This window comes from Carassius gibelio, chromosome A17 (assembly GCF_023724105.1).
Source record: "Carassius gibelio isolate Cgi1373 ecotype wild population from Czech Republic chromosome A17, carGib1.2-hapl.c, whole genome shotgun sequence".
Lineage (NCBI taxonomy): Eukaryota > Metazoa > Chordata > Actinopteri > Cypriniformes > Cyprinidae > Carassius > Carassius gibelio.
In genome coordinates, this window is record NC_068387.1 from 24,122,909 (window position 1) to 24,142,754 (window position 19,846).

At 37.7% G+C, this 19,846-nt stretch overlaps 3 protein-coding genes across 10 annotated transcripts in view; 2 read left to right on the forward strand and 1 right to left on the reverse strand.

The window, feature by feature from the left end:
* LOC127933467 (C-terminal-binding protein 2) overlaps positions 1-3,824 on the forward strand; it is a 41,025-nt gene extending 37,201 nt beyond the window's left edge. For 4 of the 6 annotated variants that reach the window (XM_052530492.1, XM_052530493.1, XM_052530489.1 and 1 more), the window contains one exon: positions 2,345-3,824. In XM_052530492.1, coding sequence (XP_052386452.1) covers positions 2,345-2,525 — 181 coding nt within the window. In that variant the 3' untranslated portion in view covers positions 2,526-3,824. Of the gene's footprint in view, positions 1-878; positions 953-2,344 lie in introns of all 6 variants that reach the window. The other 2 variants (XM_052530490.1, XM_052530491.1) reach the window with 2 other exon arrangements.
* A 1,506-nt stretch (positions 3,825-5,330) lies between these two features.
* On the forward strand, positions 5,331-10,499 carry LOC128031524 (keratinocyte-associated protein 3-like). Of its 3 annotated transcripts, none has more exons than XM_052619816.1 (6): positions 5,331-5,468; positions 5,824-6,008; positions 6,675-6,734; positions 7,199-7,396; positions 7,507-7,641; positions 9,638-10,499. In XM_052619816.1, exons 1-6 carry the CDS (start codon positions 5,456-5,458, stop codon positions 9,731-9,733), a joined length of 687 nt encoding a protein of 228 aa, XP_052475776.1. In that variant the 5' UTR covers positions 5,331-5,455; the 3' UTR covers positions 9,734-10,499. The 3 variants fall into 3 exon arrangements, with proteins under 3 accessions (XP_052475776.1, XP_052475778.1, XP_052475777.1); XM_052619817.1 differs by lacking the exon at positions 5,331-5,468 and adding an exon at positions 5,480-5,594; XM_052619818.1 differs by lacking the exon at positions 6,675-6,734.
* A 1,226-nt stretch (positions 10,500-11,725) lies between these two features.
* Positions 11,726-13,518, reverse strand: LOC127933495 (E3 SUMO-protein ligase ZBED1-like). The gene is made up of 2 exons (XM_052530527.1): positions 12,684-13,518; positions 11,726-12,593 (listed from the first exon to the last, which is right to left on the reverse strand). Exons 1-2 carry the CDS (start codon positions 13,104-13,106, stop codon positions 12,162-12,164), a joined length of 855 nt encoding a protein of 284 aa, XP_052386487.1. The 5' UTR covers positions 13,107-13,518; the 3' UTR covers positions 11,726-12,161.
* Positions 13,519-19,846: the final 6,328 nt, after the last annotated feature.

The following is a 19,846-nucleotide window of genomic DNA, read 5'->3' on the forward strand; positions in this document are numbered from 1 at the left end:
AAAAATAAAAAAATCTATGACTAAATATCTGAACTATTCCTAAAACTATAAATATACTTAAAAGTAAAACTGCATGTGTTATTAATTTAGAAAGAATATATTTTGTATTATGTTTATTTTACCAACCACACTGGCAAATTATGATTATTTTTTTTTTTTTGTGTGTGTGTGTTGTCAATATAAATCTAAAATAACTATAAAATAACAGATCTTAAAAACAAGAAGAACTGTTTTCTAGTGACATACATTCAGAAAAATAAATAAATAAATTGCACAATAGTAAATAGTAATATCTTAATAAATGGTATAATAAATATTATTTGTTAATTAATAATAAATATGAAAAAAATCTAAATGTTTGTTACAGAAATAGTAATGTTAATAAATATTAATAGAAAAGGTGAATTACTGCCACAAAAGGACGAAATCAATAAAATTGTTGATAAAGAAATTAAATCTGAATCAAAACCGGATTCATTAAATTCTGTCCAATCCCTGCTCTTTTCCCCACTGGACTCAAGATCACTCCTTCCTCACTGTGAAATGAAAACTCAACAAATTCCTGATTTCTATTGTAAGAGTAGTCAAGCAGTACAGCAGCTGTGCAGATGTGCTTCATTCGTTCATCCCTGTGTAGTGAGTGTTATCCCTCCAGATCACCATATGCAAATAGACTCAAACGAGACCGCCGTCTGTCCCTGTGGAACACATAAATTAACTCCGACAGCATCACCTCTAGATTTATCCCCCTATGACCCTCTGAACATTTCACTTAACTTACACCTCATTCTTATGCATTTAACTCTCCAACCCACACATAAACACACACAGACATACACACACACCAACCAACCAGTCTGATTGCTTCTCTCGCTCAGCAGAGTGGCCCAGCCGCTACCAGCCGTTTCTCCTGGCGGCCTGCAAGACAAAATGTATACCTAAACAATGACAGGTAACTACTTCCAGCGTACTGAAACAACGAGCTCAAGACGCAGTCCAAATATCTCTAAATGACACAACAAAACAATGATGTCTTAACACTAACAATATCCTAATTTTGAATTGTCAATATTATTTTTACATTTCTCATTCTCATAGGACATTCAAATATCATGCGATGCCTGCTAATTGTTTTCTCATTAGTTCTACTATTTTTTTTAATCTGTAATATTTACTTCATTTATTTAGCTGTGTTGTTTGTGCATCTGATTTGTTCAATAAGACTTTTTTTGTACGGGGGTCCATTTGTGCCACTTTTACTCTAGAATTTGAGAAAAATTATTTTGGAATTCAGTATTTGTACCTGATGAATCACATGAAATCACAAAGGAAAACATGATAATGTAAATGTAATGACTGTTATCCATTAATTTTCGTGTTTAGAAATATCTAAATTGTTGTATATTTAATCAGTTTCTACATTGATATGTTGATTTATTGATGTAATCTTTAACGTGCATTATTTAAATTTTTTTATTTCTTTATAGACTTTTTTTCATCTAATTTTTATGATGTTTTTAAACCATATTAAATGTAGAATTCTTTGATTTAAATATATGCCTTTTAAGATCAATAAAATGGATACATTTCTTACTTCTGTTGGCAAAGAATGCATTTATTTGATCCAAATTTTTTATGAAAATATAGTATACTGTAATATTTTGAAATATTATTATAATATAAAATAAAAACATTTGAAATGATCTTTAAATGATTTTCAGCATCATTACTCCACAGTCTTCAGTGTCACATGATCCTTCAGAAATGATCCTTGCTGAATAGTGTTAATTTCTTTTAAATCTTGGGGCGGCAGTGGCTCAGTGGTTCATGTAGGTTGTCTACAAACCGGAAGGTTGGTGGTTCGATCCCCGGCTCCACCTGACCAAGTGTCGAGGTGTCCTTGAGCAAGACACCTAACCCCAGCTGCTCCCGACGAGCTGGATGGCGCCTTGTATGGCAGACACCGCCGTCGGTGTGTGAATGTGTGTGTGAATGGGTGAATGTGAGGCAAATTGTAAAGCGCTTTGGATGGCCATGTGGTCTGTTGAAAGCGCTATATAAATGCAGTCCATTTACCATTTACCAAATCTTACTGACCCCAAACTGTTGAATGGTCGAGTATATAGTAAAGAGTTGTTTTTGTCTGCAGAATTAATTTAAAGCATTTAAGCTGAAGTCTTGAGATCAAATAATTTAAGAAACATGAGAAACATTCCCATCAAATGTGCCCAAACATTTGCAAGAGTATAAATTAAAAAACTTTCTCAGCCAAAGTAAAGCTTTTGCATCTGTAATCATGTGGTATAGGGCAGAGCATAAAGCGATTTTCTCTGTATTTTCTCAGGTTTCCTCCTGGTGCGGTGGGTGTGTCTCCTGGTGGCATGGGTGGACAGATAGAGGGCATAATGCCCGGTGGGGTGCCCGGGGCCCATCCCCTGCCGCCGGGCACCCAGCCCAGCCTCGCCCCGTCCCCCACCCAGCTCCTCAAACACAATGACCATAGAGAACACCTCGCCAAGTCATAACCACCTGACCACTGACCGACAGTCATTCAGCAAAACTGTAAATCAAAGAGACTAAGAGACAGTGAATGGGTGATCAAGCAATCAGCTGCCACTAGCTGCAACAGAGACATGCTCCACGGACATCTCTCTACCATCCTGTTTTCAGTTTTAGTGTTTTTCCATTCATTTACATTTTAACCCAAGTTATTTCTGTTGTTCTTGTGAGGGGAGGACATCATTTCCACCTGTTTTATAGCAGGTGGGCGGTGCTTTCTTATCAGGGGGCGTGGCATGACACAATAACCACACCTCTTTCCTGGTGCACCACTTACAGAGTTCAAAACGATGACCGTTATCACATGCCATGTGCTTGTCTTCTTCCTCCTCGCCTTATTTACATAAATCTCTCAACAGTTTCAATTTTGTTTCTTTCTTTACACCCAGAAAATTAGTGCTCGTCTTTGTTTTAGTGTTAAAAGTGCTTGATAATGAAAAAAGAAAATATATAAATACAGTGTATCTATTATGAGAACAGAGGTTAAGGCTGTTCTTGAGCAAAAATGAAGATGAATTCTTAGCTTTTTTTCAACATTTGGCATAGCTGACTTCTTGTTTACAGAATTGCACAAATCAACAAGCACCAGCTCAGAAACCACTCTTCTTTAAGACCCAAGAGCACACTATTTTACGGATATATCCATTGATTTCGATTCAAAATGAGTTTTCAGGATTTGAAATACAAACTGCATCTGGGTTTTAAGATGTCCGTTTTCAAAAATGGCCATTTGGATTCGAGTGAATGTCACCGTGAGGGACATGATTTTGATTTAGTGTTTGCGTTCAAATATAAATAAAAAATAGATGGCAGCTCACACAGAAAAGGGACTGGAGTGAAAAACCGCCCCTGTCTCAGGAAGAACATTTAACGGTTACTCCAAAACACACGGCAGCCCCGTTTAAATACTTGCTTCTTCCCATCAGCCTACCCGAGGTATTTTTATAGATCTGCCATCCAGTGCGTTTTTGGTGTTGAATGTATGGCAGTTAAATTAAATTTGTATTGTCTAGTTTAATGTTTTTGTAACCCTATTTTCCTCTGATCCCTTGCCTGTTTCTTTCATTTTGGGTTTTTTATGTGGAAGCGCACTGTTCAGAGCTCATTGTGTTGTTTATATGCAATATTCTGAGGTCCTCGGCCAACTCCAGTCAGGTTGGTTCTGGAACTGTAGGTTTGGTTTTTAGTGTGAGTATTTGTTTATTGTACCGAGGTGAACATTTAGCATTCAGTACAGTTCAAATAAAAATGCCATTTTGACGTTCTATACTGTGCTTGTGTGTTTGTCTCACTTTACGCACACATTTATGATACGATTTGCAGCATCTGCAGAGCAGTGACCTTCGAATGACCCCTGCATGCGTCTGGACGCCACAAGGGGTCGCTGTGGCTCTGGGTCTATAGGTTTCCTTATACTTTGTTAATAGGCAACATTGTTTTATATTTATATACTTATTTTTGGGAAAGAAATAAATGAGAAATCGGCGTTTTTGTGGGGGTTTCAAGATGACAAAGGCTAGTTTCCATCTTATTTCTTAACCAAAAATAAGACCAAGTTGTTTGATTTTACTTGTTGATCAATTTAATGCAATATATGATATTATCTGACGATAAAATGTCAATGTGTTCTGTAAATTTAGCCTATTCCTTTTCCAGTATTCTGTTATCATCTTGTTTACCTGATGTGCCTGTGCTTTGTCCTCGGTACTCTTAATATTTGCTTCGTGCTGATATTGTGGGGTGTGGTATTCAGATGACAGGACTTTGTACTCTAGCATTTGGTCCATGTAAATCTACACAATTCAGTTTTCAGTCCGTGTGGTGCAAATGCAAAAATAAAAATAATGAAAGCAAACCTTGTTTTTTGTTTTTTTGTTTTTATCATTTGGCGGCTGAATTCCAATGAATTCAGTTTTATTCGTCTCAGTAGAATAGTGCTGTCATAGTTTGAATAGTTAGCATGGACAGACAGATGCCAGACAGTTTTTAGAGCTACTGAGAGTGTCAGGAAACTGAATCTAGTTTTGGATTAAAGCGTTGCTTTGGTCATGTGAGATGCATCACTTGTAAAATCCTTCTGGACAACATAAGGGAAAGCTAGAGTATTCCCAGATGCCAGTTTGACCAATACAGTGGCAGCATGCAATGCAAAAAAAAGTAAACATAAGTTTTTATATAGTATCATAGTATTAGGCTATATTAACTATTACAACACAAATTAAACTTTATTAGATGCATATATCATGCAATAAACCAGCAAAATTATTTTTGCAAATTTAAAAATTAAAATTAAGAATTAAGAGAGAATTAAAGGGAAAATCTGGGCAACGAAATGTAAGACAACTTTATGACAACGATTATTCATAGATTATTAATAAAAATGTATATTAATATGCATCAATACAACACACACACACATATACATATATACATACATATATATATATACACACACACACACATTTTGGTGTTTAGCTTAATGTTACGTTAGAATCATTATTATACTCTTATACCTTTTGTCCTTTAATTTTTTTTATTGTTTTTAGCTTTATTTTTCATTTAAATGTTAAGTTTTGAAATTTTGTTGTATGCATTTGTCATTTTTATCTAATTGCTTTACTTTACTTAACTTTGTATAGGTAGTATTTATAAAGTTTTAGCTTTTAGTTAGTAATCCACTGCGTTGAATAAAATCTTCTGATAAATGACTAAATAATAATATACTCCAAAATAAGAGCTTTACTGCATTCGCATCGAGTGACGTCTGTATTCTGGCTCCTCCAACTTCCGCTGTACAGGTGAGTCGTGCGTGACGTCATCGACTACGAAGGGAGGACACTGCGTTTGATCTACACATTTTTCCTTCTCAACTTGGTTCAAATACGCGGATACAGATATGTGTGATTTCGGTAAGACGATAGTTTCTTTCTTTTTATTGCAGGTGAGTTTATAGTTTAACTGAAGAAGCGGTAAAGAACGGTGTCCGCTGTCCAGGGAAAACAAACCTCTGACAATCGGTTATTTGTTCTCGTGAAGTGCGTGTCTGCTGTAATGTTTACATTTTCCTCACTGTAGAAAAGCAATGCCAATACATTGCAAAATAAATAAAGATAACTGGTGTCAGCCACTAGTTTATTGCAAAACTAGTTAATGAACGTTTAGTTAGTTCTGAGAAAAGTTTTAGAAGTATTTATCTTCTAATGCAATAACATTTTTTCAGTGTAATTTTTTTAAATCACTGTTTGAAAGTATACTATATTCTAGATAAGCAGAAGGGCCCTGGGCGGCTGATGAAGAAAGGACTGACCCTCATTGTCATTGGTCATGTTAATTTCATCCTGAGTGCCATCGTCCATGGCAGTGTGTTACGCCACGTATCCAAACCCAGCAATGAGATCTCAACAGAATATACTGCATCAAACATCATCTCTGTCACCTCAGGACTGCTGGTGAGTGGTTGCACTAATGCATATTCCCTGTATATGTCCCATTTGTGGGTCCTTAATCATGCTGATTCAACTCATGCATGTAATATCCAGATTTTTCATTCAGAAAGGATGTTCACATGTCTGTAAACGTAAATCGGATTTGCTACTACTTTGGGTGTGTTGCTTCATCCAGTTAAGTCTGCATATTTACTTAAAGGAATATGTCACACAAAAATTAAAAACAGCAGATTTTACACACCCTCACGTCATCCAAGATGTAGATCTGGATGTAAATTTAGCATTACGTCACATGCTCATTAATGGATCCTCTGCAGTGAATGGGTGCCGTCTTCAACATTGTCCACAGTTTTGGACTGTTTTAGCTTGAGAACTGTGCATATTTCCCTTGATGGCACCCATTCACTGCAGAGAGAGGATATACATTTCTCCCAATCTATTTCAATGAAGAAACAAACTCATGTTCATAAACTGTTCATTGATGGACTGAAAGGGTGAATACATTTTCAATAAATATTTGGTTTTGGGTAAACTATTCCTTCAAGCTGTTAAGAAAAGTGCACATGTATTTAACACATTAAACTATTTAGGGTTCCTGAGTAGTTTTAATTTTCCCACAATGCCATTGAATGTCCTCACACCTAATCATGTTAACATGTTTTTCTCAAGAGCATTGCAAGTGGAATTGTTGCTATATTGGTGTCAAGGAATATAACCAACTTGAAACTGGTAAGTAGGATTTATCTAGGGTTAATAAATGTTCTCTTTTTTTCCCAGAAATGTTCTGGCTGGCATTTCAGAATCCCCTAAAACGTTCAGGTTTTGGCTTTGTTTTCTTATCGATGTGCTCCCTACAGTCCTCATTCATTATATACCAGTATATGTGTGTGTGTGTGTGTATTTGTGTGGCTTTGACGGTTCTCTGTAGTTCCCACCTTCTCACACACCACGACTGGTTGAATATTAACAATGTCTGCACACTATTGGTCAAGCTACTTCAGCAGGTATGACAACAAAGCCAAAACTTGGACATTTTAGGCAATTTAAAGATCCCAACCAGGCCATGTCTGGCAAAAAAAGAGGACGTATGGTCATACTACCTTATCAGCATGATTCTTCTGTATGCCAATGCAAAAATACCACATTCTTTCAATCTAGCGTTTAACACCGCTCTGTTCTTCTGCTTCCTGTAGCACATCGGTCTGTTAGTGAGTTCCTTTCTGAATGCCTTTCTCTCGCTGGCGTGTTTAGTGGGGCTGGTTTTGGCGATCAGTATGACCATTTCAGCCGATGGGAGCACGCTCATGAAAGGATGTAATTCCACTAACGTGCCTGTGAATGCACGTTCTCCGGTCATCGTCAACTGTCCTTTTGATGCCACTCGCATCTACGTGAGTCAGTCTACACAAATGCATCTGGTGTTTTTGAACAAGTATATAGAAGTTAACCAATATGACCTTTCATTTTGTTTGTGAAGACTGAACTGCTGTTTCTCCTCCAGGACACAACTCTTGCTCTGTGGTTCACCTGTGCTACATTCACCTCACTGGAGGCTGGACTGTCTGTGTGGTGCTTTATTGTGGGTCTCCAGTTAAGAGGCATCGGACCCTGTGCTCAAACCTACATCAGAGAGCAGGTACATCTCTCAATATACATGCAGACAGCTCAGCTGAGCGAACCTGCTGTTTAAAGAGGGGGTGAAATGCTATTTCATGCATACTGAGTTTTTTACACTGTTAAAGAGTTGGATTCCCATGCTAAACATGGACAAAGTTTCAAAAATTAAGTTGTACGTTTGAAGGAGTATTTCTGTTCCAAAAATACTCCTTCCGGTTTGTCACAAGTTTCGGAAAGTTTTTTTCGAGTATGGCTCTGTGTGACGTTAGATGGAGCGTAATTTCCTTATATGGATCCTGAGGCACGTCTGCCGGAAGAGCGCGTGCTCCCGTATAGCAGAGCACTGAGAGCACAACAGACTTCACTGATCAGAGCGAGAGCGTCGCGAATTGTCACAAAAGAAGTGTGTTTTTGGTTGCCAGGGCAAGACAACCCTGCACAGATTACCAAAGAAAAAACAGCATTAAGGGACCAGTGGATGGAGTTTATTTTTACAGAGCATCAACGGAGTTGTGCAAGTGTTTGTGTTTGTTCCCTGCATTTCGAAGATGCTTGTTTTACAAACAAGGCCCAGTTTGACGACGGATTTGCACATCGTTTATTTCTTAAGGATAATGCAATCCCAGCGAAAAAGGGTCACGATCGTGTGTTGGAACCGAAGGCGGTGAGTAAAACTGCTTCAAATATCTCTGCCTCCCTGTTAGTGTGTCCGCCTCCCGTCGGAGACGAGCGAGCGTGTCGTTGCTGCTGCTGCTCTCGTTCAGTTTCAGCCTCTGGATCTGATTCTGGATCATAAATAAACGGCTGAATCTGACTGTTAGCCATGGTTTGTTTTGGATGATGGTTTTTTCCTCAAGGTAATGTCAGCTTCCAAACGCTCTCAACTCAAAAGCCTACTGGTGCTCGTGATTCTTTAGCTCCGCCCACACGTCACGCCTCCAGACGCTCGTGTTTTTCCAGGAAAAATCGGTACAGACTATCTTTCTCTTATAAATATAATAAAAATAAAGACTTTTTGGAGTTATGAAGGATGCAGTACTACTCTATAGCTACTCAAGATTAACAGGATATTGAGTGAAAACGAGCATTTCACCCCCCCTTTAAAACCATCATAATGTTCATAGGGATTTTTTTTTGAACTTCTAACAGATTATGGAAATGACTTGGAATGGTTCTGAGCTCTTTACATATACATTCATGCATTTAAAGGAACTGTTCATCTAAAAATTAAGATGTACTCGCCCCCAGGCCATTTTAGGTGTAGATTAGTTTGTTTCTTCATGGGAACAGATTTGGAAACATTTTACATCACATCACTTGCTCACCAATGTATCCTCTGCAGTGAATGGGTGCCATCAGAATGTGAGTCCAAACAGCTGATAAACACATCACAATAATCCACACCACTCCAGTTCATCAGTTAAAATATTGTGAAGTGAAAAGCTGCTTGTTTTTAAGGAACAAATCCATCATTAAGGTTTTTTTTTTTTTACTTTCAAACTGTTGATTCTGGAAAAGGTAATATTGTGGATTATGGATTCATAATTTAGTCAAAAGCAACAGTTTAAAATGAAAACTGTCTTAATGGCAGTTCATGCAGCTTTACAGGATGTTTACTGATGAACTGGAGTGGTGTGGATTACTTGTGTCTTCTGGTGATGTTTTTATCAGATGTTTGGACTCTCATTCTGACGGCACCCATTCACTGCAGAGCATCCATTGGTGAGCAAGTGATACAATGCTACATTCCTCCAAATTTATTCTGATGGAGAAACAAACTAATTTACATCTTGGATGCAATTCATGGTATAATAGAGGTATAATAGAGCAGACATGTTTATCCAAAGCAATTAGCATTGCATTCAGAATATACATTTTATCAGTTCATAAAAGCCAATTCTTAGTGTCAGGGAGCAGAAAGATGTAAATCTGTAATGAAAAGTGATTAGTGATTAAAAAAAAAACCAGCTATAACATCACCTCTTTTTAATCTATGTGATTGGATATCATAACAGCTGGAAGAGGAGGCACTGGCATCAGGGTCAAAAATGGACCAAGACCACACGACTCAAGGCGAGCGTCTCATTGCACATCACTCTGCCAGCGCTTAGAGAGACAATCCCAATGTTGAAGTGGAAGTTTAGATCATAATAATAGTTTGCATTCATACTGAGGTACATTCAGATTTTCATTTATTGATAATGGTAGATGTTTTGAAGCACTGAGGTTGATACAGACTTTGTCAGTTGAACTCCAATCAGTTGGACCTTTTGGCCTGAATGTTTTCAGTCTACACACATAGACTGTAATAAAGCCAAAAACATCATAGAATATATCCATTAGGGTGTTGTTTCTGGAGTTACGTTTTGTGGTTCTTGTTTACATTGTAACACCCAACTTCAAAATTAAGCTTATGATTTTTTTTAAAGTGACTATTTTTTTTTTTTTTTATATATGAGATGTTATTGTGCTTATGCTGTCAAATGTACCAAAAAATATTTTAGTTTAAAGCAGCTGTTTTAGAGTGTGCCAGAGACACGTTAATATGAGTTGGATTTAATGATGCAGAGAAAATCTCACATTCACAGATAATCCAGTATGATTAAAAGTGTTAAATATTGACATAGAGACATGACTGACACTGTCAAAGCAAAGGGGTTTCGCTCTACGTGAATTATGTTTCATTTCAAAAGACTGTGTTTGTGTGTTTAGAGAGCTGTAATTTTGTTTCATTCCTGACGGATTGTTAAAAAGTCCTCATATCAGTTCAGAAAAGTCAAACTTTGCTGTCTACATTTCATTGTATTATTTTTAACACTGTGGTATTTTGTTGTCATCAATGTGCATTATATTTGATTAAATGAGTATTGTAACAAATAGAGTTTTCAGAACCCTTTCTCAATCTAAAAGTGTTCCATAAAGAATTTGTTTTTTTTATGTTGGGATATAAAATACTCTTTAATATGCAGATAGTAATTGCATTTTAGATTACACAACTAGAGTTGGAAATGGTGAATGTTGTTCTTTTAAATCTAAGCTTCAACCAGGAATTAAAATACATTTTATTTTTTTAATGTTATTGTATTTAGTAGTTTAATGAACAATTTTCTAAAATGCAATTCATGTAGAATAAAAAATGTAGTTTTAAAAAGCTCGACAATTTAAACAAAACTTTTTTGTCCCCCAAGGTGGATGAACAACATTAACTTTCACTGACCCTCTCATTCTTGTTCATCGTGTGATCTCACACTGGCTCGGTTTAATTCCACATGTTGTGTTCTCAGTGTTATGGTAAAGCTGACCTCATTCTCTTCACTGCAGCTGCTGGATTGCTGGACATCTGCTGTTCACTCAGAGCCTCAGAGACAAAACCTAGTTATCTACAGACTAGATTATCAGACTCCAAACTTTATGGTTATTACTTTATTATTTTAGAAAGATAAAGTGAAAAATAGACCATCAACTTACCTGTTCCCCTGGTTACTGAGGTCACAGTGAAATTTAGTTTTATTATATAAACCAATAGCCTTAAATTATGTCTATGTTTTGAATGGCACATATGGCCACCCTATGCATTGTCTTTTCCTTTTCTCGAATCTTCACTCCAACTCCATGAGATAATACTTAGAAGTGCAGGATAAAACTCTTGCTGTCTGTTGACGTGCAATAAATATTGAAAGTTATGTACGAACAGCCGTCTGTTCTATTCATTTTAACTGACTTGTGAAAACTGCTCCAAAAAAAAAAATACCAGAGCCCCTAGTAAAATGTTAACACTCCCTTTCTTTCTAGTTTCCCTCTTAGGCCCTCTTAGATGTCCCTACATTTATTAATGCTGGGTAACAACATTCTGATCATCCTTTTTCTGGCATATGATGATATGCTCTGTCTCCACACACACACACTGCTGCTGATGAAGTGTCGCTCGGCCAGCTGAATGGACTTGTGAAGTTTGTCGCTGTCGATTATTTCTGTGCAGTTGTTCTCTGTTCCGTTTTACATGTTGATTCTGACCCTGCAGTCAGAGCATCCTGTTTTCAGCTCTGACCTCGGTTTTGCCAGGCAGACACACACATCTCTTCGCGTGTGTATCACCTGCACTAGGGCTGTGCGATATTGAAGAAAAATGCGATATGCGATATCTTGCTAAATAATGCGATATTCGATATGCGATACGATATTTATTTTTTCTAAAATCAATTAAAATTGTATTAAGAGAAATTATATAACCAAAATTTCAAATTATTTAGGGGAAAGAAATCACTACAACTTTTGAAAGTGAACAACAGCAGTTTTTTTTATGTTGCATTAACACAAATTACATTTTAACATTACATTTAAATGTTAAAATTACATTTTAAAAATGTAAACAAACAGAAAATAAAAATATCACTAATACTTTGCTCCACTATATAGTTAGGCCTACATCAACCTGAAAACATGAACATTCAAGTAAACAAAAACACTTGAGAAACAGTGGAGTTACTTCTTTGCTCTCTTTTTGTTTTGTTTTTGCCAAGTCAGATTTTAGCATTCATGCTAAAAATTTTTGGACAAGAAAACCAGCATGTCCACTTTGTTTGGTTTCAGGGATGCACGCTGACATGTAACTACATTGCCTGGTGTGCTGAAAAGTCTTTCAGATGGTGTGCTAGTGGCAGGCACACAAAGATATTTTTCCGCCAGCTTGCTTAAGTGGGGGAAATTTACCTTGTGAATTCCCCACCATGCCAAAGGGTCCTGCTCACTGTGGATTTTGGGGATCAGAATGTAGCTGTTAAATTCTGCTTCAATGGTTGCATGGTCAGAGGATTCAGAGGGAGATGTGACTGAGGTCTGTAAGAGACTTCCTAAAGACTTCTTCATCCTCTTTGTACTTGTGGCTGTGGCACTTTGACATGGCTCAGCCTCAGCACCTGACACAGCAGCACCCACTGATGATGATGATATGGCAACAGCAGGTTGTGCCTCCTAGAAAAAAAAGAAAAGGAAAATAATGATTAGTACCTCCATATTTTATTAATGAGCTCAAATCATTCTTGCTATATAAAATATTCTTACCTTCATTTCTGATTTTATCCTTAAACTAATTTCTTCCCGTTGTTCCTTAGGAATGTAGTCTTTTTTGAACCTTGGATCTAAAAAAGTGGCAATGTTCAAGAGAGTTTGGGTTGCAGGATCCTCATATTTTGCCTCCATGTAGCCCAGCACTTTGGTTTTAATTGAGCATGTCAGCTCTGTGTCTTCCTCGTCAGCAGCAAGGGTTTGTGTGTTCAGTAAACGAAGAACTGGAAGTAGATAGGAAATGCTCACGTATTCTTCCCCAGACAAAGCATCTGTAAAATCTTGAAGTGGCTTCAATGCCTTGTTTACGGACTCAAGGACCTCAATGTCCTGCCAAGATGGAACCAGATGTCTTGTACTCCGATTTTCAGAGAGAACTTGTGACAGAGCCCTCTGCTGTTCCAGGATCCTTTCCATCATTTGTTGCTTAGTGCCCCATCGTGTAGGGCACTCTGTGATCAGACCATGTTCTGGCAGGTTAAGCTCTCTCTGTGCTTTCTTTAGCGCTTCTTTCTTTTTCCAGCTATGGGAAAAATGTCCCACTTGCTTTTTGCACACTCCTAGAGCACGACTGATGCGTGTGTCACATTTGACTGCATTTTCTGGATAAATAGAAATAAAATAGTTTCAATCGTTTTAATTAAGTTCTGGTTTCATATTTTTTAAACATTAATTTGAATAAATCTTACATCTATAATTTAACGTATAATTCTTTATTAATTTAAATATCATCAACACTAAAATATCTGTGACAGTATACAATAAGATGTGTTTAATAAAGTTATTATATGTTAAGATAACTAATTAAATATTCTGATATAAAAAAGTAAGACTTACCAATAGCAAGGTGCAGTCTGTGCCTGAAGCACTGTAGTCGGGGCCAACCATTTATTTCCGCCGCTTTGATCATATTGGTTGCGTTGTCAGTGGTAAAACACACTAGACGCGCCTCATTCAAATTCCAGCCAGACAAAGCCTCTCGCAGTCCCAGCGCTATGTTTTCCCCACTGTGTTCACTGGGGAAATATGCTGTCTGTAAGCACAGACTTCTCATCTTAAAGGCTTTGTCAATAAAGTGAACCGTTAAACTAATGTACGGCTCTGTTGTCCTACTGGACCAGAGGTCCGTTGTACACGCAAAATGTTCGACATCTCTCAGTTCCAACATGACACGGTCGCGAGTATGCTCGTACATTTGGGGGATAGCAATGCGTGAAAAATAGGTTCGAGAGGGAATGTTGTACCGTTTGTCGATGGTATTCATCAGGTGCAAAAACCCTGGTTTCCCGACTGTGGCGATCGGAACCATATCCTTTGCCAGATAGCGTGTAATGGCCTCGGTTATCTCTCTATGACGGCGGGAACTTACAGGATATGGTGTTATGCTTTCGAAGCTTGATGATATGGATTGTTGCTTGGGTTGGTGAACGAGGGTTGATTCACCTGAGCTTGAAGATTTTTCTGCAGAGCATAGCTGATACAAATCGTTGTGCTTTGCTTTGAGGTGACTGAACAGATTTGAAGTGTTTCCCGTTTTCGTTGCTACACGAGATTTACATGTTTTACATATAACTTCAGTCTGCATGTGGTCATCTCTTTTAAATCCAAAAAACTGCCATATCTTTGAGGTGCTTCTTCGTTTTGGCACTAAATCGTCGGCAGCAGCTGCGGATGTCTCAGGCTGGCTCATTTTATCATATTAGTTTGCTATGAGCGCGTCACTCACTGCGTGCTGGCTTGTTGATGGTCAGACGTCAGAGCAGTGAGCACGCGGGCGCTATGCGCACGCACACACACAACTAACGTCCGCGTGTCAGATGATCTGTGTCGTAAAACTATAAATAGCTTTGTATTACTTTATCATCTATCGCAAATCATTACGATATGCATATCGCGATATGCGAATTTGCGATATTTCGATATTTTCGATATATCGCACAGCCCTAACCTGCACATAGACATTGGACAACAGAGAAGACATTTCTTAGCAGTAACTTAACATGTCATGCTCACACACCTCTGTCAATGGCAGCTGTTGTTTACCTCCTTCCATACCCATAAATGGTGGTTTACCAAAGAGAATTTTGTATGGGCCCAGGTTGACCCTAGATCGCTTTCTCATTCTCATATACATGAGAACAATCGGGAGCGCCTTAACTCATGTGAGTCCAGTTTCCTCACAACATTTAGCCAATTAGTTTTTTATTATTCTGTTCTGTCTCTCAGTTGCCCTGCCCGAAGCTGGGTGGTAACTGAAATGCATCTTCATGTCAATTCCCTAGAGCTGACCCACTTGTTTTATTGTTTCATTGACAAAGTGTGTCCTATTGTCTGAACTGATTTTTCATGGAATTCCCCATCTTGGGACTATTTCAGTAAGCAGAGCCTTTGCTACTGATGGAACATCCTGTTTTGATGCTGGGAATGCTTCCACCTATTTGCACCACATATCAACCAATACCAAACAATATTCCTTCCCTCCACATGGGGTCAGATCGAAAAAATACATTTGTAGATATTCAAAAAGCCCTGTCGGGGCTGGCTCGGATACTTGGGACATTTTTATCCCTTTTGACACATTATGAGTGTTATAAATGACACATCTTTTACGAAAATTTTCAGCAAATGTTGGAAACCACAATTCTTTCATTTGTGTAATCATTCGATGCATGGTCTTTCCCATGCATTGACTTAGCATAATGAGGAAAGAAGTATCGAGCTAGACAAGGCTTGCCATCACAGCTCATCCAGACACCATCAGTCAAAATTACATCTGCAGTATTCCGGCGTACACACCTGATCAAGTGCGGTTAAACAACAGTTGTGCTCCTCCTCATCCGCTTCTGTCGGTTAAGGTTGTGCATCACTTAACAGTGATATTCGGCATTTCAAGCATGATATAAATGCGATGTTTTCAGTTCTTGCAAAATCATAGACACTGCATGTGACACCATCAATGTCAGGTAAGAGTAACCTACAAATTCTCCAGACACCATTATGGCCTGTTCAGCAGCTACCCCTGCCCTCAGTGTGGCAGGCCTGCTGCAACTGAATATAGTTTGTTTGAAAAATAGACCACAGGTCTTTTCTCATCTACCATCTGAACAAAAGGCTTAGTTGGTACCAGCAGGCCCAAAGTTGGCACCAGAGACAGGTGAAATTTTATGTTCACAAATGCCTCCTCTGCCTTTTCTGTCTACTCAATTTTGACTTCAACCCCTTCCCTATTGTTAGGGCTCTCGGAGGCTGCTCAAGAATTGCATAATTTGGAATAAATGTTCGACAGTATGAACACATTGACAAAAATGACAGTATTTGTTTTGTTTTGTTTTTTGAGTGGTTTTGGTACATCTTTTATAGCTTTGACTTTTTTTCAGATTTTTTTGAGATTTGCTATTGGGTGTTATTAAATGCCCCAGAAATGTAACCTGCTGCAGCTTCGCCATGCTGACTTTATGGCCCTCCTGAGCCAAATGCCTCAGTAGAGTCACAGTATCAGTTACACACGTGGACTCAAAGCTCATAAGCAAAGTTCATCCACATATTCCAACAAAGCAGTTTCAGCTGTCAGGGTCAAAGGTCAAAGTGTTTTTTTGTATGGAGTCGTTGATTCTCCATACCCCTGGCTTAAATGTGTAAATTTATATTCTCTGCCATTAATTTTAAATGCAAACCAAAACTGACTGTTTTTATCCACTGGCATGCTAAAAAATTCATTAGCCAGATCTACCACTGAAAATAATGTTGCATCTTGTGGTATTTGTGACAAGATTGTATAGAGATTTGGCACTGATGGAGCCCTTTGTCTGACAGCTGCATTTACTGCCTGCAAGTCTTATACAAAACGCCACTCTGTGGACTGACCTTTTTCTCTTATCTTTTTCACAGAAAAAATTGGTGCACACTGGAGAATTATTGCATGGCACTGTTATTCCCTCCCTTAATAGTGACTCAAACGCTGGTTTTATACCAAGTATTGCCTCTGGTTTTAGAGGATATTGATGCTGATACGGTTTGTAATCAGATTTTGGGGTGATTACAACTGGTTCACATCCTTTAATCAGTCCCACTTCATATTTATGCCCCGCCTACAATTCGGATGGCACTTCTGCCAAAGCCGGATGCATGTCTGAAGCACAAATATTAGGCATGCAATGATTTTACTTTACTGCATTTTGGTAAATGGGTACCACAAGTCTCTCTACCCCAATTTCATGCTTGCACTCTGACATAAATGCTCCTAGACTCTCACTATGCTTCACACCAGCGCTTCTCCCACTCCAGTCTGTAGCATAAACACAGCCCCAGAATCAGTTAAAAACTCAATTAATATCCCCTCTACCAGCATGGAGTATTTAGGTATTTTCATAAAAGCTTCACTTTTGTACATTACACATTTTCAGAACTTTCATTACTCAAATCAGAAACACACAAAGAAAGGCAAGATTTTTCTTCATTGCAGAGAGCAGAGTGTTAATCTGTGTGTGTGTGTGTGTGTGTAGGTGGGGTTAAAAAAAATTCATTGATCATTGGTTTTGCAGATCCAACAACCCCATTTCTCAGAATTTGCTTCAGTCTTATTTGAGTGTCTTCCTTCTCGTCTTTTTCCTTTCCTCACTCTGGTCTGCACAGAAGAGCCCCCAGGCTTCGATATGGATTGCACTAAGTCCAGCAGCCATTCTTTGTCATTCTTTGCTTTAGCCCTTTTTTTCTTCGCTGTTTGCAGCTCCTCTTTTGTGATTGTGTTTGACAGGCAGACTACAATGCATCAATTATGGAAACAAATGGAGTGTAAACTTTTAGTTTCAGTTAAAGTGTAAAGAAGTGGAGATCAGCTACAACAATAAAACCATTTGCATAATACTGTGTACTGTAGGTCCTACCTCTTTACCAGTGCCATTGTAACAATATAATTAATGTTATTTACTTCACCTGTCAGTGGTTTTAATGGTGTGGCTTATCATTGAATCCTGTTTACTAAAAAAATAAAATGTACCTTCGTATTCCATATTTATGACTTTCATATTTTTTTATATCATGGTACAGATATACATAGACATTAACCATTGTATACAGTATGCATGGTGGTTTGCATTGTCTAATTAGGACTCTGTATGGGGTTTTCTTTTAGTTTTGTGAGAGCAGGTTTTTTTTAATTTTTTTTAGGTGAGCTATTTCACTTTCTTCATTATTTAAATTGAGTGTGACACCTTTTTTTAATAGTCTGGATCATGGAGGACAGTGCAAGATTATAACAGGACCACAGAAATGTAGGTCACACACACATACACCCTAATATACACACATACACCTTTTGTTTTCCAAATGTTATAATCTCTATTCTTTGTTCAGACGCATGTGATCTCACACTGGATTTAAACACAGCACAAACTGGTCTCATTGTGTCTGAGAGGAGCAGAAAGAGGACGTGTGTGACAGAAGAGTAGCCATATCCTGATCATCCAGACAGATTTGAATGTCAACAGGTTCTGTGTAGAGAGAGTCTGACTGGACGCTGTTACTGGGAGGCTGAATGGAGTGGCTTGGGGGTTAATGTAGCAGTGACATATAAAGAAATCAGCAGGAAAGGATGGAGAAAAGGCTGTAGGTTTGGTTATGTTTTAATAACAGTTTATCTGTCAGGCACTGTCATAAGATCACATATATATCTGTCCCTTTATTCTCTAACAGAATAGGAGTGTATCTGGACCGGTCGGCCGGCACGCTTTCCTTCTACAGTGTCTCTGACACAAACACACTCAAACACTTAAACACATTCAACACAACATTCACGGAACCCCTCTATGCTGGATTTGGGGTTGACTCTGATAGTTTCGTGTCTCTATGTGAGATAAAACAGCTTTCTGTGAGAAACAACCGAGACACAGTTGAGTGATTGAAAGAAACACATCATAAGCAATATTTAACCAAGAATGAAAATTAGCTACATATTTGCTCTAGTTTAATGTCTGTAGTAGTTTTATGAACAGTTATCTAAACTGCAATAAACATAGCATTAAAATTTAAGTTTTAAAAAGCAAAACCATTCAAATAAAAGTTAGTTTACCCCCTGAGGTGGGTGATTGGAACTGACGCTTTTTTAGATTGGAAAAAAACACTGTGATCTCACACTGACTCTGTTTAATTCCTCATGTAAGTTGATGTTGTGTTATGGTTAAGCTGAAAGTGTTATCGCTTCACTGGGCCTGTTGGACTGCTGGACATCTGCTGTTCAATCAAAGCATCCAAGACAAAAACCTAGTTATCAGACTCCCAACTTAATCAGTGAATAATGATAAAGACAAAAATCCCATCATCAACTAACCTGTTGATTATGTAGAAAAATATATATGTATTCTTTAAACCAGTAGCCTAATATAATTGGTTATATGTTGTTGTATACACACACATTTTCTCATTACTTTTTTTTTATGTCACTGCTTTTATTGAGCATTTGCTATATTAAATCCATATGCTTAAAACAAGTTGAACTGCTCAACTGCAGACAAAAATGAATACATTTAAACTTTAAAAATATATAGAACAGAATTGTATGAATTAATTCACTCACTTACTAGTTTTTAATTTTTATTTTTGAAATAAAAATTTATATTAAATATGCACCCAGAGAAATGCCATAAACTTATAGAAGGGAAATTCATGTAACTTTACATAAAATGGGCTGGGATGAAGGCCGGGAGGCTAAACAGTAACTATTATATTTTAGACCTTACTGTGTATTTTCAATTAAACCGTAGTAGATGTTTCTGAGTACGATTATACATGGGTTAATTATTGTATCGTCCGCAGTCAAGGAAACACGCAGAGCGGTTTTGTTCACGTGGTACCTGTTACTTTTCTCTGCGCTGTCAATCATGGACTAATCAAAGTCGAATGCGATTACCTTAAGATAGTATTTCAACTAATTTTATAGTAAAAGCTGTCAACGATTTTTTTTATTTATATAGAAAAATATACTAATCCTTAAGAATAAACGCACTTAAACGATTACATAGTTTATTGCATAAACTTATCTAACGAGACATTAAAATTCTTTGGATTTGAATGCTGCTCAATGGCGCATTGTGATTTTGAGCCACCAAGCGCCCCCTGGAGGAAAATAGGTTTATATCTCCTAGACTCCTAGGAAACAGCTGAAG